The 24,254-nt window shown below is 42.7% G+C and overlaps 1 protein-coding gene across 2 annotated transcripts; it reads right to left on the bottom strand.

Annotated features, from left to right (window-relative positions):
- Positions 1–13: 13 nt before the first annotated feature.
- rnf220b (ring finger protein 220b) lies at positions 14–23,930 on the bottom strand. Of its 2 annotated transcripts, XM_044044136.1 has the most exons (9): positions 23,644–23,930; positions 21,693–22,304; positions 4,550–4,676; positions 3,139–3,181; positions 2,931–3,023; positions 2,577–2,619; positions 2,207–2,296; positions 567–610; positions 14–276 (listed from the first exon to the last, which is right to left on the bottom strand). In XM_044044136.1, exons 2-9 carry the CDS (start codon positions 22,282–22,284, stop codon positions 100–102), a joined length of 1,209 nt encoding a protein of 402 aa, XP_043900071.1. In that variant the 5' UTR covers positions 22,285–22,304; positions 23,644–23,930; the 3' UTR covers positions 14–99. The 2 variants fall into 2 exon arrangements, with proteins under 2 accessions (XP_043900071.1, XP_043900072.1); XM_044044137.1 differs by lacking the exon at positions 2,207–2,296.
- Positions 23,931–24,254: the final 324 nt, after the last annotated feature.

Genomic DNA, 24,254 nt, shown 5'->3' with positions numbered 1-24,254 from the left:
TCAGTCAAGTTTCAGGTCATGGGTCAAGGTCACAAAAAGTGCTACTCTTAAGTTGACCCTTCAAGGCATTCAGCTCCGCTGTAATGTGGACTGAAAAGTTCAGTGGTTTTTCAAGTGCCACTCAGTCACATTATTCACCCTCCACACAACAAGATCCCACACACACACACACAAAGATGTATCCTTACCTTTAAACCCTCCGACGATAGCTGACATCTGAATCCTTCTCCTCTCATTCCACTCGTTCTCCAGTGGCACCAGGTCCACTGAACCCTCCTGTGACACACACACACACACACACACACACATGAAGAACACAAGTTCACTGTCTGAATGAATATGTGCCTCCTGTAGCCTCCAGCTGCAGATCTGCTTCTGTGTTTTCATAGCTGTGAACCGACGCCTGCAGAGCCTTCACATGGATACACAGCAGGCTGACAGTGATGGTTTTGCTACATGAACAAATGCAGTCAACACTGTCACAGGGTTTAGACCACCAACATCACCCCGGACACGCCTCTGTTTCATACTATATTTATATTATATGAAAAAAATGAAACACATACCTGTCCATCCTCTGGTCTCCTCCGCTTCAGTTTTCCAATCCTGACTGAGAGAAAACAGAAAGACAGTCATACAGTTAGTTTAGAGTAACAGTTTCTTTCTTTCTTTCTTTCTTTCTTTCTTTCTTTCTTTCTTTCTTTCTTTCTTTCTTTGCCATATGAATACGATCCAAAAAAGAGGAATACAGTTTTGTCTCTGAAAAGGCTGTTTTCCTATATTATATTACACTATTATTGTTATTATTACACATTGTTCAAGTTCTATTAACTACTTTTTTTTTTTCATGAAAGACAATCACATAATATTTTGTTCTTTCAATTTTAACGTTTAGACATTATATAATCAGGAAAGAAATTCATTAACTAAAAAAAAAGTATTTGTAGTTTTTGAAGGAGCAACAAAATCCACAGTGAAAAAACATACATTTTAAAATAATAAAGGTATAAAAACAGGGTGGGTGCTGATGAAGAGGTCATGTGACAGGGCAGTAAAGGCCCACTAGACAAACACAAGTGTTTTCAAACACTAGAGGTTTCCTGCTCCTTGAGCTCATTCCACATACTGTTCCGTGTCGGTGTGGACCAACCTGTGACACCGGCCCTGGAGTGTGATCACAGTGAAAAGCGAGAGGAGACACAAGTGTGGGCTCCACATAGACAACAACACCCTTCCCATTCCATCCTCCTCCTCCTCCTCCTCCCATTTTCCTAACATATAAAAGTTAACATGGCAGAACACCAACTGCACCTCCTCTCACTCTCTGAACTGACTCAGTGCAGATTGCATAAGGGGACATTAAGTTTTAGGGCCTTCTAATTCCTGCTGGGATGACAGTGGCCCTCAGGGTGGTGGTGGGGGGGGGACACACACCCAGAGAGCTGGTGACCATGACCCAAGCATTGCCATCATAGTGGACATAATGAGGGTTAAAGAGACGGTCATAGATGAGGAAAAGCTCATCAAAGAGACAGAGGAGTGAGAGAGAGAGAGAGAGAGAGAGAGAGGTTGATTAATCAACCAACCCCACACACACTTCTCCTTTTCTTCTTCTTCTTCTTCTTCTTCCTCCCTGATGTGTATTTATAAGCTCATTATGCCATCGTGTTATAAAGGCCCAATAAAGGCTAACAGACCTCGACAGCACTGGCAGTTTGAAGAGTCCACTAAGAGCCACAGAATCTCACAGTAATAATAACAGTAGTGAGACGTCTGCTGTGTCAGCTGCAGCTTTATGGACGTAGATCTATATGTACTATATTATACACGTACAGGGACAGAGTTCTTGGACCAACAAGTGGTTAAAATATGACATTTTCTTGTCACATAAAGAGGGTGTAGCCGATTCATTGAAAACATCAATTTCTTATTGATGTTTTTAACAATAATGCAGGCAACACTAAATATTCATTAAACATTAATATATAATGATATCTAACTAATGTAAGATAATGTAATAAAAAGAAGCATAGGGTGAAAGACTGACACTAAAATGTACTACTACTAACTATTTCCCTTTTAAACCCAGCACATCTTCACTTTAATGAAGCAGGTAAGAGCGAATGTTGTTATTTGGCTGCGAGAATAAAAAAAAAAAAAAAGAAGATTGCGGGGATTGAAGAGAGTGCTTGGCTGTGATTCTTACCAGCTTGTGTGCAGTCTAGGTGCGCTCCTGCGCTGTGAGGGCGTAATGGGGCAGATTTGACGTAGCACCTGCACCAGCAGAGGTCATCGACTGTTAACATATCAAGAGGTCAGAGTTGAAAGGTTAATAGCTCCTCTGCTCGTGTGGGCGCTAGGCCAGTGGAGATGGGAGATGGTGTAGGGGAAAAAGCGGTGATATCTGAGCGACTGATGATGGGGGTGTTTTGGACTGAACACAACGTGACGCATCAGCAAAGGAAACTACTACTCGTTACTTTTCGTATGTAAAGACCTGACTGAGTTTACTGTACTGGAGGGGATCAGCGGCAATGCAACATAACAACACGTTCACTCTGCATTAATCTACGTACCATTGAGCCTTGTATGTCTGTTTGCCCGCACACGGAGAAATGTCTGCAACAAACAGGAAGAACGTCAACAACTTCCACATTTATCATCCACGAAATTCATTTTATTAATACATTTACAGAAATAAATGAGTGGCACAACAAGTGCTAATTATTGGTTATTTACTGCTATGAAAACGGCTTATGCCGTCATCTGCTGATCACCCCGTTGTCGAGTTGCTATGTTGGTCTTGGATTTACCATTATTTTTTTTTTTTATTTAGGTGGATGTACAATTATATTTAAAACCATGTATGCTAACTTGAAATCTGAAAATCCTAATAATCTGATGAAGATTTCCCGTCCTTTAAATTTTACCTGGTATCGGTCAGAATGAGTGTTCTCGGCCGGTCGAGGGGGAGAAGTGGGAGAACTTCCTTCACGCTTTATGTGCAGAGAAAGAGCAACAGACTGGAGACATAAAAAAAAGACAAGGAACAAGAAAGAGGGAGAAAGGGTCAAAGGCAAAAATGATAGAGGACGTTACACCTAACTGAAACTCGTGATGACATCACAGGTTGTTTACCTTTGGGGTTTTTATAAGGAGGTCATGCTGCACTGGAGTGTCACTGCAGAGACAAGTTACACAGAAGATGACGACGTTAAACAAGCGTGGAGATGGAAGGTAACACACGTGCGTGCGCTCACACACAGATCGACGACACTCTCTTGTTAAACCATATGCAAACGCAACATAATCTTTAAAATGTCACCTCATAAATAACCTCTGCTTTTATCTTTGTCTAAATTTGTGTCGGAGATTGTGTGTAACCTCATTTCACTCTTTCTCCCCAAGCACAGGTACTGTTGTCGTTACACACACACACACACACACACACGGTGTCCCCGTGGGCCAAGTTCAATTTGAAACCATTACTGTCCACGGAGCGGTCGTTAAGTAGATTTGGAGTGTAATGTCTTTATTGGAGGAATCATTCTTCTGGTCTAAGCAGCAGGTAATGTGTGTGCATGTGTGTGCGTGTGTGCATGTGCATGTGTGTGTGTGTGTGTGCATGTGTGTGCACCCGTCTCATCCCTGTATGTTTGACTGTGTGTTTTACTTATATTTGCTTCCTCTTTAGGACCTTTTCTGGCATAAACACTGACCCTGTCAGAACCAGTAGTCCTCATGGAGACCAAAACCCGGTCCTCATTTCTGGTGAGTTGGTTAAGTTGAGGGTTGTGATTTGGTTTGGGATAGGATTTGGTAATATGGTTAAGGTTAGGGATAATGCTTTGTTTAGGCTGTGCAAATGAGTAGAAGTCAATGCAGTGTCCTAAGAAGAATAGCTGTGTAGGTCTGTGCATGTGTGTGTGTGGTTAGGGCTTAACGCAGCCATTAGTGGGACATTATCTGCTCAGTGTATGATTTGTTGTCTTGAGGCCCGAGGCTGTAATATGAAATATGTAGGGAACAATGAAGCAGCTTGTAAACACTGCTCACAGGTGACAGAGAAGATGAGAGATAACTCTTGGGGGGAAATTTAAGGGGGGGGGGAGATGTCAGTATTAATTGTGTGTAAGATAAACAGAATAGAAAATCTGTGATATATCACTGGAAGATAAATGGTAGAAGTTGGAGAAAAAATAGATGTATGTGGGCTTCAATGAATCGATTACTAAATGAATTGTCAACTATTTTTGATAATGGATTATTCCATTTTGGAGTTTTCTTTATAATTGAAACGAGCTGTCTGATTTTTCAGCTTCTTAAATGTGAATATTTTCTGGTTTCATTGAAATCATTAAAACTGAATATGTTTGGTTTGTGGACAAAAAGCGAGAACATCATAATTTTCGAGATTTGGGAAACACTGATCAACATTTTTTAACATTTTGATGAACATGAGCATAGTGTTAATGGAATGGAATACAATTGTGAGTATTTACAGGACTATCGAGTGGTCAGAGTGAATTTGGATGACAGTGTGTGATACCTGATTTGTAGCTGGGCAACTTTGGTAAGTTCCTGCTCCATGTGATCTTGCAGCTCACCCGGTCGCAGAATGGTGTGGCAGACTGGACACATGGGGGCCTGAGCGTCGTAGAGACCCTTCACCCTGCCTGGATGGACGAAGAACGAGAATGAAGAAGTAGGTGGTGTTAGAGAAACTGTGTCATGATTTTCCTGTGGAACAAAATCACAGTCATATACAGGATGTATTTTAAATCCAACAGTAAAACTGATGTCCTAGTGAAATTAATCTATGATTCTATATCAGTGAGTTGCATTTCTGAGTATTTAGGTTGAAATAATAAATTACATACAATTGAAGCAGGATAGTTGAGTAAAATGACTTTGTTGCTGCCCTATTGTGGTGTGTGTGTAGTACTAGTAACTCATGGAGTAAAATAAGGTTAAACACACACACACGCGCACAAACACACAGACACTGCTATGCCCCCCTCGTGTCAGTGTGTTGACATCATAGGCTGTCAACAGGAACATTACCCAGGAGGGCCACTCGGCCCATTGGGCCCCACTGATGGATTACTGCCATAAGCAGCCAGCTGGGAGCCCAAGGAGCTCTACTATATCAAGATTTTACCTAGTAGATGAGGTGATTTACTCCTGAAAGCCATCAATCACATGGAGAGAGGTGTGGGCAAGATGCACCTAATTTCCCATCAACGCACAGTCAAGGGAAAACAGATGACAGTGCTTGCAATCACAATTCAACACAGATTGGTGTACAGTATATACAGTATATATATATATGACCGTTTCTGACCACTCACTGTCTGGACTGAACTTCCTTGTGGACCTTATTACTCGAGAGCTAAGACTTTTGTCCCAGCTTCTCTCCAAATGTCCAGTGACATGACACGACGAGCTTGTCTGTCGGCAAATGCCGTCCCCAGACATCAGTTGAGCTATGAGCAGCCATAATGAGGAACCAAATAGGACAAAATGGCTTCTAAATAAAACATGGGGAGGAAAATAGAACGTGGAGTCAGGTGTCCTTGGGAGAGTGACAGCACTACACCCCCACACACACACTCTCTCGCCTTTTTTGCATCCCCTTGTGGAAGCCTAAATGACTTTTCCCGACACGCATCGAGCGTTCCTGGGCTTTCGGTGCTTTGCCGCCTGGAACATGCAGGCATCGGTAAACAATGAAATCTCTGGGCTGAAATTGAATTTATAACCACATTACCTGCATAGATAACGTCTCTGAATGGCGCCGCGATAAGAGCAATGGGATTTGATTTTCAGGTGTTTTATTGGTCCACTTTTTGGATAAGTCCCCCCCCTGCTTTTCGGACTACAGCCTCGTCGCCAACTCTCACCTCCGCTTCACGCACACGTCAGATTTTAATGGTGTGGTTGCGTGCGTCTGTGGATGTATGGATGAGTGTGTTGTGCGTGCCTGCATTCTTCTGCTGAGGGCTGTCTCGGTGCTTGTGCTGCTCTCTTATAAGTGACAGTTGCTGGTTCATGACCACCTTTTTACACGTCTCCATCCCCCCTCCTGCCATCCACCCTCACCCACATAAACCCTGTCAGTATCAGTCAGCCTCAGCCCTTTTTCACCCTGGGGGGTCTCAGACACACAAGAGGGGGCTGTAAAATCTGCCTCTGGGGCTTGTTAACTGTTAGCTCACTACGGCAACTGGCTTGGATGGATTGGCCCTCTCACACCAGGCTGTGCTGAGTCTGACTGGTCCATCGCTCAATGGATTCACTGTGTCTCTGTCTCTGATTGTTTCCTTTTTCTATCTTTATGTCTTGTCAGTCGAGGACATCCTTTCCTGACTGCCTAGCCTTTGGCCAGCTGCCATTCGCCCTTTTCCCACTGGGCATGATGACTTTATTTGGCTATGTTCAAAAGTGTAATAGATAACTTTTAAATACAAAGAAATGTATATTACATTCAAACCATTTTCAAATGACTTCATAGACGCTTCTTGCACCCATTCACACATTTACACAGAAACGCTCCCTCGGTCACATTTTACATCGTTTCTGTACAAGAAGAGCAAACAGAGGCAGAATAATAACATTATCAACAACTAAAATCACCAGAAGTCTGTCACTGCGGCAAAAAGCCTGAATCAGAATTGCTTCATGTCATATATTTATTCGTAATTTGTGTTCACTTCAAAATAGACTTAACTATTATTTTTACAATGATAGCTTAATGTAAAACTTCGGACTGGCATGGACGGTAAAGACACTTTCATACAGGTATAGATAGATACAGATATCATGTACATGCATGAACGTGAAGCCTCCATGTGGATTTGAAGAGAACACACCCCTGCAGGAAGTGACCCATCAACACACTGTGAAAAGTCTCTGCCCCATCCCTGCTATCCTGAGCATCATGAGCTTGTGAAGTTTATCTTTTGAAACAAAACATATTGCTATCCTCGTATTCTCGTACGACTGACTGATCTCTGTTGTTCTGCATCAAAGACGTGGATTGTGACTGTCCTGGGTTAGGACCAGTACATAGCCTCAGAAACAGAGAGATCAGAATCACGCTGACAAATCCTCAAAGCACTGAGTCCCCCTGAGGGCCTGGGTAATGGCCGATGCCAGCGCCCATATGACGGCTGCCAGTTCTGCTGATGCAGGCGCAGCAGAGACGCCTAACGTGACCTTTAGTGAATGCCACATCACATCAGGCCGGGATGTCACCCACTGACATTATGCTGGGGCATGAAAAGGCTGTTCTGCAGGGGGGACATTGTAACGAATGTCCCCCCAGTGACAAACCTGTGGACGTGGTTATAATTCTGATTGACATAAAGGGGATCGGACTGCTTTGAATAGCAAGGGACATACAAGCAAGTATCCAGTACAGGATGTGAAGTTGAGGTTGGAGCAGCAGGGTCTGCATTTTTTTTTTACGTCTTTGTTGGCGATAAAGTGCTGAGACAACTCACTCCAACTGGCATCATTATCCCAATCATCAAACAATTCTCTAAGCACAACAGAAATCCACCTATTAAGCCATAATAAGCACACTCTATATAACCAGTAGGCGTACAGAGATTGGCGGGAGGAGTAAAAGTAACGCTTGGCAGCGAACTCAGCAGTGGTGGGTTGTCTCGGCACGTCTTTGGCACAATTACAGAGAAGGTGGAGGGCTATAAAAGCCATTGGCTCCCGCCACACCTGTACCCCACCCTACTTCCCGGCCTGCTTCCTATTTAAAAGCATCACATGCAGGATATTAGTCAGGGTTTTTTTTTGCCGTCTGTGAGGTACAGCTAACCTCTGAAGCAAAGGGGGGAGAGGGGGGAAAGTATGCAGGCCGCCGTTTGTTTTTTATTGGGGAAATAATGGCCTATTGAGACGTTGGGTATTTAATGAGCAACATAATAGGGCCTGTAGTAACACATCTGCTATGCGCGGAGTCATTTCCTCAGCTTTCAAAGGCTGCTGCTTCAGCCTTTTAAACAGCAAGTCCAGTTGCTTTTGAGTTAGTTCTTGTAGATATCTGCTTTTTATTAATTGCAGAATTGCTACACCGGTAACAAATCAAAGACAAATGTGCTGCGGGGCGCCGTGGTCAATTCTAACTACATTCAAACAGCCAATGGCGGTCCGACTCCTCTCCTCGTCTGACCTCAAATCTCTCACTGTCCAATGTAATTTCAGCATCCTTCAAAAATATCCCTCCCTCCTCTGCAATCAATTGTGTTTAATGTATTAAAGACACTCACCACAACCACCACAACCTTTGGCCCTTGGACAAATCAATGCCTCGTTAGACCACTAATGATCATTCATTGACTAATAAGATCTGTATCAACCTCTTGTAGAACATTGATTGGCCTTTGGCCTCTGCGGTGCTCTGTGCATTACGTGGACAACTGCAGACAGCAGCTGTGAGTCCTGGGGAGTCGGATGATGAAAACGCTCGTGGTGGGAATGGACAGGAATCCTAAACCCAAATAGACTCATTCTGAAGCACCTCAGGCCAAAGCCTCCTTCTTCTGGCCCACAGATCAATGGGCATAACCTCTCTGACCACAAGTCAATCAGTGCACAAACCCCCAATTTCTCTTCTTCTCCTGCTTGCTCTTTCTGTCCCTCATCTTCTCCATTAGTCACTGCAATTGTTCCATCAGGTGCGGGCGTGGCTCAGCATGTATGTGTCCAATCATCTTGTTGATGGAGAGTGGACTGTGTAGCTGTGCGACAGTGTCCCTGTGACCATATCTCCCTTCTTGGGGCCTGGGGGCAAAGATCGAACCCTGCCTCCACTCTCCTCCTACCAATCAATCTGACCCTCATTGAGATGCATGGCTCAATGATCTTTGATAGTGACTTACAGATTAGAGAGAGGGAGTGGAAGTCGTGGGGGAAAGTTAGGACTGTCCTTGGGTATTTGCACTTATATGAGGCTACTTACTTGTCACCTCAACATCTTCGATTCACACTATTATAGATACCATAGACAGGATCCTATCTTTCAGCATTGTTGTTCTTTTGGGTTTGTGAGCCAAACTAACCGGCTCTTAACTCAATCAAACACAGAAATAAACATCAGCCATTTCACAAGCAAGTCTAAACTAACAGGGCAAGTATTAATTTAGTGTGTTGCCCTCTTTATAACTGAAATGAGTTCAGTTTGAGACCCAGACATTTTGAATTAGGTAAATGTATTTTATTACTGAAACACTGATGAAGAATATTTATAACGAGTGGCTTATTGTTTAACTTCACTATAAAACCAAGACTAAACTCATGACACATAAATCCATGAACATACTGTATATGACAATACACGACAGCAAAACTGTGATTCCTAACTCATAAAGTACCAATGAACCTCGACTTTCGACATCAGGGAGCTTGTGCAAATCCAGTCTCTGACATTGTTTTGCTGACTGGTGTCTGTCAAACTCAGAGCAGTGAGTCTGGATGAAGAAGACGCCGCTGACAGACCGCGGACAGTGATACACAATTGTTCACCAGTGTTCTGTCACGCAGTCTGAACTCACAGGACGGACGGATGAAACATTCAAAGAGCAACGCTGTCACGGTGTATCACACTGTCACGACGTGAACCTGTCTCAGGTAATCAATTCCACTATTTAAAAAATTAAACGTAAGTCTTTTTTTTTTTTTCCAAATGGCACAGGAGGAAAGTAAGTGTGGGTTTAATCGTAAAACTTGGACTTGTAAAACAAACGGTAATCATCAACCTTCACTTAAAGATGTCGCAGCCATCAAACAATGAAGTGAAGTCAGTGAGTAACTCAGGAGTTATGGTTTTATATAAGTATATTTTTTTCATATTATGTTTTTGTGTGTATTAAAGCAAACACGTATATAATAGGCTGCAAATTCAAATGGCTGTCATAATCATCTGTGTGTGTGTGTGTGTCTGAAAGGGAAAGAGAGAGAGTGAAAGAGACATCAAGAGACTAATAGATCACAATGGCTCATTAGAGGGTAATTAGATTGGCTCCAAAAATACACATCACTATTACCTGGACCGCTGGTTAATACACTTTAATACTCAGTGTCGCTCTCTCTCTCATTATTCCATTGTCTCCTGATTCTCTTCTCATCACTTCTATCTCCATTTTCTTTTCCCCCCTCACTCTTCCTCTCAATTAGTGCTTAATAAGGGGAAAATGAGAGGATCGCTCTGTTGCTTGCATTACTTTTCTAAATTGTTTAATTACGTCAGGACTCAAAAACAACTACAAAGACCAGAGGCAATTTCTTCCCACAGCATGATGTGTCCATACAGGAAAAGCCTGAGTGTTTTTTTTTTTCTTTTAATAATTTCTCCAAATTCTAAGTGAACCAAAAGCACAAAGAGAACACGCCTGAAGTGACTGCGGTGCCAACACTGGCAAATGTAAAAACAGTGGCAGAGAAGTGAGCGAACACATCCACAGGCAGATAACAGTCTTTCAGTGAGCTAAAACACTGGCTTTACTTTGTGCTTTCTGCTGCTTTCAGATGCACGAGGTTCCAATCCAGATGAGGTTCCCAGATGTGGAGAGAGGTTTAAGGTAAACTTATGTTACCGTATGTAGCAAAAGAGGGAATGAACTTAAGTGCTTTGAAAAAACACATACTCTTCACCACATTTGTTCTTGTGTGAGGACAATGTTCGGGTTTGTGTTGCCCGGACTACGTCATCGAAAACCCGACGTAAACGAGGAGGAGGCTGACATGTCTTTCACATCACGGTGGCCTTGAGTAATAGCAATAAAAGCAAGCAGTGCTTTGACCTGTTAAAGCTACAAATAGACATCAGTGAGACAATACTGAACTAGACGTGATATCACTCCTTACAGCTCTGCCACAGGATCTGATGTTTCCTTTCCTTTTCCTTTCTGTTTGTAATTTACTGCTCACATGTGGTAACAAGTCAAATCAAATAAATTATATTTCATTCAAGGCATATTTGTTTTTATCTGGCCGGCGACTTTCTCACAGGTTAGCTCAAGTTGAGCTAAACAAACATTTCAGTTTTGCACCTTTATATTACTAGAAAATAAATAAATATATATAAAAAAAATTAAGTCGTACAACACAGCCACAGACCTTTATTTTGAAATAGTCACAGGAAATTAAATGTATCAATGAGGTTACGCATCACAGCTAAAAGAAAAAGTATTTTTAAAATCTAAATGCTATGCATGTTGCATATACAATTGTCTTAAATGATTATCATTTATTTAACACTTTTTATTTGTGGCCTCCTTTGCTTGCTTTATTTATGTCAGTGAGGTCAGAAAAACTGTTGCCCACCCGTTATACAGAGAGGGGAAAAGAAATCCAACAGTTCATACAATGAGTAAGAACTTGGCATCAGTGGAGAGAAAAAACAACAACTCCCTTTTAACAGGAAAATGTCATTTGCCTCGGCTCGGCATTGTTGTCAAGGGTAAAGCAGCATGTTTGGACTTTTGCAAATAAATACATGTACTGGCGATGGAGAAGTGGCTTCACACCAATTGACTTCACTGTTCTGAGATTATATGCATGTGCTGAGCCGTGTGAAACCTGCACTTGCCCATTAGAAAATCACTCCAACAATCCAACAATCCTTTCTCCCTCCGTGTTAAGCAGTTGCAGTCGCAGGTACACAATTTTCTACATTAGCTGTGTCCAAATCCTCAAGGCTGCATCTGTCTCCTTCAAGCGTGCAGCCGACAGAGCCCGAGCCGGCTGCTCGCTTGGAGGAGACAGAAGTCAGGCGCTGTGAGAAATGAGACGGTCGGGCTCCACACAACTCACCAATTTCCCTTTTTCTTCACTTAATAAAACTCCTGCAGGCTGTACACCCGAAAGGTTAAATGCCGGCCTCCACAGTTTAAAGTCCTGACTCACAGTTCTTCCTGCCCCTCGAAGCCTGACTGCTGGGTTTAACACTTATAATCAGCCAAAACATCCAAGAAAATCGGATATCTTTAAACATATCTGATATAAAATAAATATATTTGATTTTCAACATAGTTGTGGAAATAATAGTTGCACCAACAGATATGTCGGCATGTGACGTATCTCAGGCTGAGAGACAAACATGGACATATAAAATCATCTCCTAAATCCATACGTAAATGTTACTAACCTGGAATATGATTTACAAACAGACACTCAGAGCTATGTATAGCATTTCATTTCAATTTTGTGAGACAAAGTCCTACATAAATGACTAATGATGCCTTTGTGCATTCATAAACGTTATATGAAAATACTTGAATTTATGCCTTAGGAGCAACAAACATCATTGCTTACTAACTATAATATAAACATTTCAAGCAAAATGAACAAAGAGAGAAAAAATTAAAATATATTATATAAGCACTGGTTTGCCCAGAGAAAATAAGAACAGAACAATTGAACTGAAAATGTGTGTTTTTCTATTTTCGATCACTTAATACACACACTCACATCTTGATACAAAGCTTAACCAGAACCTCAGAAAAGACAGACTGACAAAGTCAGTGTTCATATCAGAAAATGTCCTACATGAGTAACACAGGTGTTACAACAGCACACACCTGTCCCACATATAATTAGTACAGTACAGCGGAGCAGAGGAAACCGTTGTCATTAGTGAGCAGCACTTCACATGCACACACGGACCTGTCAGTAGAGACTTCAAACTCAATTGAACAGTCTCCATAATCGCAGTGTGAGCAGACAATCACCGCCAGTCGCCACTTGTTGACATTTTCGGACGCTACTCCACAGCATCCCTGCTTTCAGCATCATTAGCTGGTATTATCGTTCCAGATTAAATCTTCCCACACCTTTCCTCCAGATAACATCTGATACTGTCATAAACACAGCACTAACTGCTGCTGGTACCAGAGGAACACGAGCACCTGGTGCTGTGTGATGCACCTGTGTTTGGGTTAGTCACACTTTCTAAAGGATGTTATTGTGTCTGCCTGGAAGAGGAAACAATTACAGCAGATGATGATGGCTCTATCTTCAAGTAGTGGAAAGATAGAGATGAACGGCTTTATATTCACTCACCCGCAAAGGGATAAAAGCGCTTGAAAGGTTATTTCATGCTTTGAAGAGTAAAGAAAAGCTTGGTTTTTAATATCTATTAAATGACGTGAACAATAAAACAAATCTAAATATTTTTGAGCAGATTAAGAGTAACAGGTTACACAAGAACACAAATTCAGACGCGGTCAGAAAAGATATGAATGTAAAAATAGTAAAACTTTGTAAACTATATGGGAGGGGATCCAGAGTACAAGATGTACCAATAAGAATTTGATGCCCCGTAATGTGACCATAAATCACTAAACCAGCATGAAAAGCATTTTTAAACGATTATAATTTCACAATATAAACAATTACACTGCGGTTGTTGCATTTGGATTCAATTAGACTGTGCATGTGATCAAATTCATTTACTCTGCATTATACGTCTCATCTGTGAGTGTGAGCGCGTTGCCCAACTGTTGAAATCTTTTGTGGTTCACGCGTTCAATTGCAAGGAAATGTCAACGTTAAATAGGGCTTTTACAGTTGTTGTTGTTGTTTTTGTTTCTGTTGAGGATAAATAAATCCCTGCCTGGTGCGTCTAGTATCCCAGCACCACAAACACACACACACACTCGTCGCTACTAATCCTGACGCCTTGTTCAGAAAAAGGCACGTTGAGCTTTAAAGTAACACTGAGTGGACTGATGACCTTGCACAGCAGACAGTGAATGTTCTTTTGTCTAATTGTGTGTAAGTGGGACTGTGTGGAGTAAAACTAAGGGTGTGAATTTTCAGTCGTTTTATTGGTGTGTGTGTGTGTGTGTGAGAAAGGCGGACAACCGTAGAAACGTGTGTGTGCGTGATGTATACTGTACATCATTTGCACACATCGCCGTGTAGCCCCGGTGAGCGCAGCACAGTGTGATCCACGCCAATACGCCTCCCCTCCCCCCCCCCCCAACCCCCCCACCCCTTGTCAGCAAACACAGGAGAACAAAGAATCCAGTGGCAGCGCCAGCGGGTATAGATCTTCTCCTCTGTGTTCACACTCAGTGGGGTCACACAGGAGCCGCTCACAGTTCAATCTCCTCTACTTGACTGATCAGGAGCTTTGAGCTGCTGCTAATGAGAGTGGACGCTCTCCAGTCTGCGGGACAGTGAGCCAGCCCACCCAGAGCAACGGCGTCTGAACGTCCGACGCTTTTTCAAACTGGCATTTAAGTCCAAACAAATTGTCCCACATATCATTGTCCACTTATTGCCATGGTTTGGCACTATGACTGTTACTGTGTGACAAGTGTTTATGATTTCTCTTATCTGTGACTATAAGTTCACTGTGTATTTTCTATTTTCTTTGACTGTCTCTGTCTATGATTGTTTGCACTGTGAGGACCTGGAGTTAGATGAAATGACATTTCGGGTCTGAAGTGTAAAAAAAAAAGAAAAAAGAATGACAATAAAGGTTAAATTGAATTGAATTAAATTAAAATAATTAAAAGTAGTAGCAACTGTACATTATTTGTTAAATCACCTTATAGACTAAAGGCGACTAAACAAATGCACTATTGATCTTCATGATTATACTAAATGATATGCAGTTTATAGGGTTTGAGTAAAATCCATTCAACTGAATTTATAATACTCTTGTTTTATTTATTTGTATTTTTAAGGGAGGTTAAGTTAAATTAATGACATTTTCATGGATACAATGTGACAAAACAGGCAAAACATGTTTTCTGTGTGTTAAAATTTTGTCGGAAGATCATGATAAAATAAGACATATGGGAATTTTGAACCTTTATATTTAGGTTAAAGTAACACCTAGCAGCATTTTGGTTATATAAAAGATCTAAAGATAGAAATCTTACAATGAAACTTTTTTTGATTTCACAGGACAACTCGCTCTGACAGCCCTCTGTCAGTGTCATACAAGTAAAATCTTTGACTTTTCTTATATGAACCTCAGATGCAGTAATGTAGCCACTTGATGTGCTACAATGGCATCATTTGCATAGGAACAATCCACAGCATGTATCCCATAATGATTCAGTGATTGATTTGTAATTGCACTAACAGGGTCACAACCGAGACAATGGGATGTGTGAAGGAGGCTCTCTGCTCTTACTCAGCCTCATGGACTCATACAGTGAGCCTGCCGAGCTCTGCATGTGTGGTCTATGGGGACAATTAGCACAATCTCCATACTAATAGTAGCCTGTAATGGACACTGCTGAGCCTGGCAGCCACTGTGTGTGTGTGTGTGTGTGTCTGTGTGTGTGTGCGTGTGCGTGTGTGTTTGAATATAAATGTCTTTGAGGAAATGTTTGCATATGCGCATATCTTTGAGTGTGCCTTCATATGTGTGTGTGTGTGTGTGTGCACTGACTTCCTGTTTATTCACATGTGTCCACCTACTACCACTGTGAGTGTGTGAGTGGTAGTAGCCGGCATTTTACTGAGGTTACCCCACTCCCACTCCCCAACCTCCAAACACTTTGCTTGCGGCTCTAACCCTGATCCACGGCCACTCATTAGCACCATAATAAAGAGTTGAGACGACACGTAAAAGGTTATATACTACTGGACTGCTGTTTTCCTACCAATTATCAGGCCTGTGATTTATTGCTCAGACCCAGTACTATTCTCTGAGGAGAATTGGGGGAGTGTTTACACCCCTACACAGCGAGGTGAGAGGTCAGTCCTGACAAACTTTGACCTTTAAGGCAGGGGTGGACTGGCGCTGATGGGAGTTTGGCGAACAGCGACGCGGGACTGAAAGGGACTAAATCAATCAAAGGGTCTTTAGAATGCATGTGTAAGTAATCTGTCACATGCACATGGTCCTAGGACCTAACAAATATTAACTTTCGTTCTAAGGATGTGTTTCTGCTTGAAGTGAATGTTTTAACCTCCACATTTTTAAATGTCTGAATTATAAAAACGCGTGGCTTATTTAATGCTCTAACATATCCCCACAGTGACAGAGATTGCAGCCTCCTAAAGGTGTTTACTACTACTTTTATTCCAAATTAAAAAGAAAACACATGTTACCTATAATGGTGACAATTCCTGACACGACATCATGCGTTTGGGAACTGAAGCGATCACGCTTGGCGTGCCCTTGATGTTTTTGGCTATTTGTCAAGCTCTTCCACAGTTGCAACAAGCACAAGTGAAATGCTATAATGAGGTCTGTGAGTGACACCGGGCAAACATGCGTGTACAGAACACATGTGCATGCCGTGTATTACATACATTTGTTTTTGTATCCACTCTTGCAGGATCGGTGTGGTCTTGCTGTCTCTCTCCCTTGCTCCTCTGTGGCATGTGTTTAACCCTAACATTTGGCCTTTGCGCCCTCTCTATCTGCCTGACTGATTTGTTAGACTCTGGGGATGAGACGGAGGATGTGAGTCCGTATGTGTGTGTGTGTGTGTGTGTGTGTGTGCCTATGCACCACTTCTTACACATGTGCAATTCTACACAAAATGCCCCCTCTGACTTTACCTTGGGCTGACACACACACACACACACACACACACACATGAACACACACACGAACACACAATAACCAGGTCTTTGATGTGAGATCAGAGGCAGCTGTGATGCAGGTCGATCAGGTGCACAGAGAAGTGAAGAGAAGTAGAAAAGAGGACAAACTGAGAGCAGGGAAGAAGGAAAGATGGCCTCTGTTAAAGCAAAGTTGTTGTTTTAACAACCTTAAGCCCCACATTCACACACTCTCTCTCTCACTCTCTCCCTCTCTCCCTCCCTCTCTCCGTCTTCCTGTGTTCTTGTCCTCTCTCTGCACAGAAGCTGTTCGTGTGGGCTGATCACACTGGGAGATGGTGGCAGATACAAGAAGTGTTATGACTCATGTTTCAGCTGAACAATCTGTTGACCGTCTAACAGGTGCTGTTGGTCACTGCACACACACACACACACACACACACAGAGCTCCCCCTGCTACAGTAAAAGCCTGTGCCAGACTTATAGAAATCCTGTCTGTCTCTGACAAGCCGTGTGGTCCATAGTTCTGCAAGTCTTGACTGTGCCTGCATGGAAGCTGTAACACACCGATATATACACAAAATGCACTCCCAATGCACGAACACTCATGAGACCACACAGACAATCATACTACATGAGGAAAAGGCTTCCACGTTCCCTCTCTGCAGCCCTCGTAAGATGAAGGGAAGGAGCTAAAAAGCAGAGAAGTTTCCCCTCCTGCCAGGATGAAAGCTTCTTTTACTTGGGAGAACATTAGGAGAACAAACTACCATCACAACAGGAGGGGGAACTGTCAACCGCGGCATGTTCTCACATCAAACACAACCACCATTAATATTGTAATGCTTCCTCCTTGAATGTTTGAAATCAAGGCAGCCGGTGTGGTCAGTCAGGAGAGCGGGTTGCAGATGCTACTTTTTCTGGATGATATGGCTGTGGAAACAGACTGAACAACACTGCAGCTGCAATTTGTGTTGCAGTGAGGCAAAAAAAATCAACAGGATCAAAGAGCTGTACAACCCAGATCTCAAGCACTCTGACTTAACTTTCCTTTTCTTTCTGTATAAGGGCAACCAAAGACATTTAGTCATTGTGTTTAACTCTTTTCAATCTCCCTGCCAACATTTTCCCAGTTTTTTCACCCTCTTATTACCCTTATTTGTTCAGTTTACTTTATACAGTATTATATAGTATTACGATATGCTAATGTACAACTTAATAAAGCACAAAATCACAGCAACAAAGAGGAAAAAAAAAACCCAGACATGTTATGTGTGATGGTTGATGTGTAGAGGGCACACACAAGTCGGCCTGATAAGGTGTATTCATCCTGGGAATAATAGCGGACAGCAGATACTATATGTGTATGCATGAGCATCGAGTGGTTGCTATTGATCTCCTGCGGTCTGCCAGTGGGATGTAAACACTGTGTCTTTCAACAGGAAGCCCCACTCAATACGAGCAGCCGTCAGCGACTGCTCCACAGAAAACACGCTGCGCAGATGTCCACGCTGTTCTCAAATCAACACACACAGCGCGTGTGTATGTGTGTGTGTGTGTGCGCTGCTGTGTGCGTGATAAAGCATACAAACATGTGCAGTATGTACAAATAAATGTTGGTCTTTAGAATCATTTGGAGTTTCTCTGAAACATTTGGCCATAAGATTAAGAACAAAAAAGCTAAAAACATTGTTGTACACCACACTCACAGTGATGGACTATATTGGTAATTGTTGAACTATGACTACTTTATAAAAAAAACGTGTGTTTTTAATGTGAACTATGGGAGATGTTAGGTTTGCATTATACATAATTTTTCCACCACCTTGAAATCCTGCAAATATATAAATATTTCATATTGTTGATCATAGGCACAATGACTATGTGAGATAACGCAAGCATATTTATTAAATCAAAATCTCTGAGGTTGATACTTTAATTCCTCAGTTTGTAGAATTAATTAACAATATTTTCTAAAAAAATTAAGTAATATCTATGTAAACCCTAACCCGTGCACACAAAGCTTGTAAGCCATGTCAGGAACAACCCATCAAACTTCAGCGCAGCGATAATCCGTGAGACAGATCTAAGATTAATCTATGTAATATTGATTCTGTCCGTGCGCTGCACTAGTCCGCTAACAACCCATGAATAACCGACCGTGGGGAACACTTACACACAGAGCACATCTGGCAGGGAGGCATAAGTGTGTGTTATGCTTAAATGTTTGTCCTCTGTTAACTTCACACAGGATTTCTTTTCACTCTTGTGTCCGATTCAGAAACCTGAGGCATGGATTGTGTCGAGGTGGGGAGTTTGTTTAACGCCTGCCGTCAGATTCAATTCTTGCTGAGTGGACTGTGTATTTCAGAAAGTGGACACACACAGACTCACAGGACAAATGAATAATAATCACAATAATTGGACTGAATTAGAATTTTAAAATGACATAAATATAAGCAGAAACCTTTATAGTTCTATGCCCATGTGTCACAACAAAGGCTACACTTGGGACAACACATGTGGGCATGTAATTTATTGTGAGCGGCAAACACTCATGAAATGTTGACCACCACCTTCAAACCCAGATGTGTGCTCTGAAACAGTTGTCTTTGCTATAAAAATGTATTTGCCTTGTGTCTTTTTAAGGCACTACGAAAAGAAGTCATAAATCCTGTAGGTGAAATGTCTGAACTGTCAGGTGGACATGGGTTGAATCTGTTTTTTGGCCTTCATTGTTCTTTTTGTCCACTGTGCAGCATATACAGTTTTCACTTCTCTGACAGCCACATTCAGGAATCCCACAAGTATCACAACTCTCAGACATCTGACTCCAGTTATCACAGCTCTCCCTCAGCTTTGCCACCACAGTAAGATACAGAAACACACACACCCACACCATACTGTCAGTGTCTGGCCATGTTGTTTTTTTTTGCCACTCCACTCCTCCGGTTCCCAAACTTGTGTTTTTCTGGTAAAGAGCCATTTTAGTTCCAGCTCGGGCCTGCGGCGGAAAGCATCTCCCCAAGGAAAATAAGCATGACTCGCTCCAGTGAAGACTTCTGCCCTTTGAAAGTGAGCATGGCTGTTTGAACAGCTGTCAGAGCACACCGTGCATCGCAGACCTTCCCTGATAAAACAGAAGCGAGGCTTGGAGGGAAAAAGTCGACAGAGGAAAAACCCTAAATGGACAGAAGGTGACATCCACTGGCAATGAAACGCGAGGTGGATGGTGCACTCCCTGAGATACTTGGTCATCTTTGCACAGAACTACAAAATGTGCTTTAAAATAAATTACCTGAAAATGTCCTGGGCAGCTACAGTGCAATGTCCATGAAGTATACCTAACTTTGATCCACTGGTGGGGAGACTGCAGCAACACTCATGGGATTTAAAACTTAAAAAGTATGAAAGTATGATTTTATGGTCTAGGTTATAGTTCATTGAGAATTTGCATTGCCATCGCCTCTGCAGTGGAGACGCTCTCACGCCCCCAAGAAGATTTCAAGCTTAACATTTCAGACTTTTGGTCCTGAAGTGACTGTCTGTTACCCAGTCAAGAGGAACAAGTGTATGTCAGACTTAGAAAAGTGCTGGGAGCTCAATTGCATTAAAGCTCTTAGTTTGCCTGAGCTCCAATCTAATTGGATAAAGCTGGAAAAGCAGCTTCCAATGTTCTCAAATTCAGTTTTTCTCATTTTTTTTTTTTTGGGGGTGCCTCCAATGTTCTATTCCACCCCGTCTTTTGTCCTTGTCAACATTCCCCAAATGAGATTCCCAAAATCAGGAGGTGAGGGGTGCACGCATGCACGAGTGCACAGAGCAAACATTGTCAGACAGACACACCTCTCACACCAGCATGCTGGCTGCCATCGCTTCCTTTTCCGTCCTTATTAAAATTCCATATTGAGATTCCTTCCTGCCACTCCGCCTCCCTGGCCCTGTCACTCAGCTACCAACCAGCGACAAAATCAGCAAGTTTCAACAAAGACACACACATATGCATAGAGACACACACGGCACACAATCCAAACTTTTCTTAAGACAACTCATCCCTGCTTCCATCCTTTATGTGTGGGATGAAAGTTTCCTTTAGGTGATATGTGTGAGAGCATGTATCAGCGTCTCCCCCCCTGCCTTTGCCCCTCTCTGTCTCTGCCCCCCTCCCGTTCACATTGTCATTATTTTCGATGGTATCCCCCTCTGATCTGCCGAGCCTTTGGGTGCTCTCTCTCTATCTTTGTCTGGTCCCTTTCATCTGTCAGGCGCTCCCCTTGGCGACCGCCACTGAGGAGGTTTGATTTCCCATCATGCCTAGCATTGCATCCCTGACTCCAGCTCCCTCTCTCCCTCCCCTCTTCCCTCTGAGGCGAGTGTTGTGCCCTCGCATTGTTGGGCAATTATCCCCAGGAGTAATGAGGAGCGTCTCTTCCTCCACAGTGCACTGACTGACACCTCTCCCACTCATTTGTCAACAAATCAGACGGCTGGTGTGGGCGGCCATATTGAGCTGAGGGTTGTCGTTGGGATGCTCAGGCTGAGGCGCATCGTCACGTCTCCCCCTCTCTCTCTCTCTCCCTCTCTCTTTTTCTCTATCCTCCTCCATCCCTTCCTCTCTATCTCTGCCACCTCGTTATCTCTGACAGGGTGTCATTCGTTCCAACTCTTACTCCTCCTGTGTCAAGCCTCCATATGCTGCAATGTATTTGTGTTGCTCAACTGCCAAGAAAAGTCTGACTTCCAAAAGGCCTAATGGTCATATGTGGCTAATGATCACTAAGCTGAATAAATGACACTGTTCAATTTATCTGTGTCAAAGTCAGTCACAGCCAGTCACTGTAAACACTTAGTCCAGCAAGGCGATAAAGAGCAGAGAGCAAAAGGGAAAATATTGTCAGATACATCTTTGCTCATATGGGCTCTTTTCAATTTGTCACTTTTAGCCAATGTAGCTGTGTGTGTGTGTGTGTGTGTGTGTGTGTGTGTGGGCAAGGTCTTTTCATACGTGCGCAATTAAACTCACAGCGTCTTTTAAAGATGTGCGATAAGTGACTTGTTGTGAGCTTTAGATGTGAGCAGGGAACGATTTATAAGGTTCATATGCATGTGTGGTTTCTGTGAGTTAAGTGATGACTCACTGTGCTCCTTGCGCTCCTCTGGGCTAGACGACGCCTCTCCATCAGAGAGCAGGCCTGACATGGAGAACAGCTTCCTCCCTGAGTCCTCCCCAGCTTTGAGAGCGCCCCCCAACGAGCCAAAGTCAAACTCCTTCCCCTCCACCTCTGGGAAGCAGCTTTTCAGCCTCTTGGCAGGGGTGAAAGCTGACTGATAACCAGCCGACTCTCTCTCCTCTTGTGGGGATGAGAAAGGTCGGAAGGCTCCCACCCCGCTGTGGTTGAGCATACCAAGGGTGGAGCAGTCCAGGTTTGGAGGAGTGAACTGGGGGTGCAGGTGGAGCAGGGAGGCTGGGAAGTCTCGGGAGGGAAAGGTGCCTGACATGGGTCCTTGGCGCTGATACATGGAGGTGAAAGTATAGGAGGCAGAGGGGAAGGAGAGGTGGAGGTCCTTCTCCAAGGAAGCAGGGACGCCAAAGGGCCTGGGTGCCTGGCAGGGGACGGAGGCATCTCGGCTGGCCTCGGCAGTGGAAGCAAGGACCATCAGGGCAGGGGAGGCGAGAGGAGTTGGCAGGTAGGAGGGGCTGTCCATCTTGAAGGGGCGGTGAAGGTCCATTCACCTCCCTGTGAGTGGTCCTGAGGAGAGTCAGAGAGAGGAGAGAGTTAAGGTGGAGCATAAACCGCTGCTGAACCACAACACACAGGGCATGAAAGAAAAACAAAAGGCATTTAGATGACAAACATATGGTCATTATTTCCTTTCACGATAACATGATTATAATAATTACTTTCATCTGCTTTAGGAAAATATAAATTTGATTGCTGGATTTGATTTTTTGATTTTAAGAAAAAAATCTCTTTGCTGTATGAAACTCCAGTTGCAAATCTGGAGGCATTTTTTTTACAATTACACTTTTGGGCTGGAGGGTGGAGGACGCTACAGTTTCTGTAAATAATTACAATGAAATTGCCGTTAAAACAAACATATGGCTGAGCCTGCAAAAGATACATTTGATACTGAAGTAAGCACACAATACACTACAATTCATCCTATTTTATTTATTTATTTATTCAAATGTCTATAAGTAATTATTTCATTTGATGTTGAATTGACAATGACATTGGTTCTGCAGCAAAATGTAACAAACAGCAACGTTAAAATCTACCACACAAACAGCCAATACATAATGAATTATTTAGAATAATTGTCCGAAATAAGTGCATTTTAAATTATGGTGATTTTGCCCACTCGAATAAAAGTTTCTCATTATGTGAGAATGTGAAAAACAGCTCGCAGTGTAACGTTGAAATGTAACGTTTTTATTCCTTTGAAATAACAAGTTACAAGTTCAACCAACAATACCAATCGAAAACACAATGTCAACATTTTTATATTTCATGATATTCAATTGATAGATGCATATTTTTTTGTTGAAGGATCTCTATTTGCCATGTCACGCAAAACCTCTTAAAGCAGTTAAAAATCATACAATTCACCACATTACAGTCCTTTCATTTGACCTTAATTAGACTGAAAGACTTAAATCCTCAGAAAAGGCCGAAAAACAATCCTCACATTTACAAAAAACTTTTTTTAAAGTTTCATAAGACAAAGAGATAAAGGTGACAATAAAAGTTTACGCAGAGTTGAATCAACTTTTTTCTTCTCGCCAAATAACTAAATAATAAGAAAATAAAATGTTCTCTGCATACTTCCCAAACACAGACACTGAGACTTTTGGCGCACATGAATACGCGCACGCGGGTCAAAGGTTTGACCTTTTCATACTTGAAGAAATTGCATTTTCTCTCACTTTTAAGCGCGTCAGCAGCTTCCAAGTTACTCTGCCTAAGTTAACTTTCCCACGAATTATCGCTGTCATCCACGCGCACACAAACAAACAAACACACACACACACACACATGGCAAGCAAATCACCAATTAAAAATCAATTAAAAGAACGACGCTTCTTACCGCGATTGATGTAACTCTGGACGAGATATATTTCGCCGTCAACCAAAAACTCTCTTCCAACTTAATTTCAAGGACGCGGCACTGTTTCGTGGAAGCGCACAGACCAGAGAGGAGGAGAAGAGGAGAAAAAAAGAGACGAGCAGCTGCTGAAAGCGTCGGCTTTTCTCTGTCCCAACTCCAGATGTTGCGCGTGTTGGAGGTTTGAGTCGCAGCTGAGGTGTGTTGTGAAGTGAAGGACTGGCAGTGTTCGTGGGTTCGTATCAGTGAGTGGACCCGCTCTCCCTCTGTTGGTCTCTCCTTCTATCCTTCTTGCGCTCCTGTGACACCCCCTCCCTCCCTCCCTCCCTCACTCCCTCTTTCCCTGCCCCTCTTTCCCTTGGTGCAGACGCTTCCCCCCCTTTCCCACAACTGCTCTTCACCCCTGAGACTTTGCCTGCGATGGACTCATTCAATTCCTTGCCCTCGGTAAAGAGTGAAATTGAGTCAAAAGAAAAACACAGTGTTCAGTTTTGCTGGAGGAAAAACACAAGAAAAACCTTGTGGCTTGTAGAAGTGGATCATAAGAGCTTCCCCATAATACAGAATAAAAAAAAATCTGTATATGTGATTAA

Source organism: Solea senegalensis, linkage group LG14 (assembly GCF_019176455.1).
Source record: "Solea senegalensis isolate Sse05_10M linkage group LG14, IFAPA_SoseM_1, whole genome shotgun sequence".
In the NCBI taxonomy this organism is placed as follows: Eukaryota; Metazoa; Chordata; class Actinopteri; order Pleuronectiformes; family Soleidae; genus Solea; species Solea senegalensis.
The sequence above is the reverse complement of the archived record's forward strand: the minus strand, read 5'-3'. Positions and strand labels throughout refer to the sequence as shown.

What these genes read in the sequence shown, in the direction of transcription:
- rnf220b (XM_044044136.1), bottom strand. Translation starts at nt 22,284, where the DNA reads ATGGACCTTCACCGCCCCTTCAAGATGGACAGCCCCTCCTACCTGCCA. An exon ending in TCCTTATAAAAACCCCAAAG is followed by an intron (nt 3,024 to 3,138) that starts GTAAACAACCTG and finishes TTATGTCTCCAG; the next exon opens with TCTGTTGCTCTTTCTCTGCA. An exon ending in CTCATTCTGACCGATACCAG is followed by an intron (nt 2,620 to 2,930) that starts GTAAAATTTAAA and finishes TGTTTGTTGCAG; the next exon opens with ACATTTCTCCGTGTGCGGGC.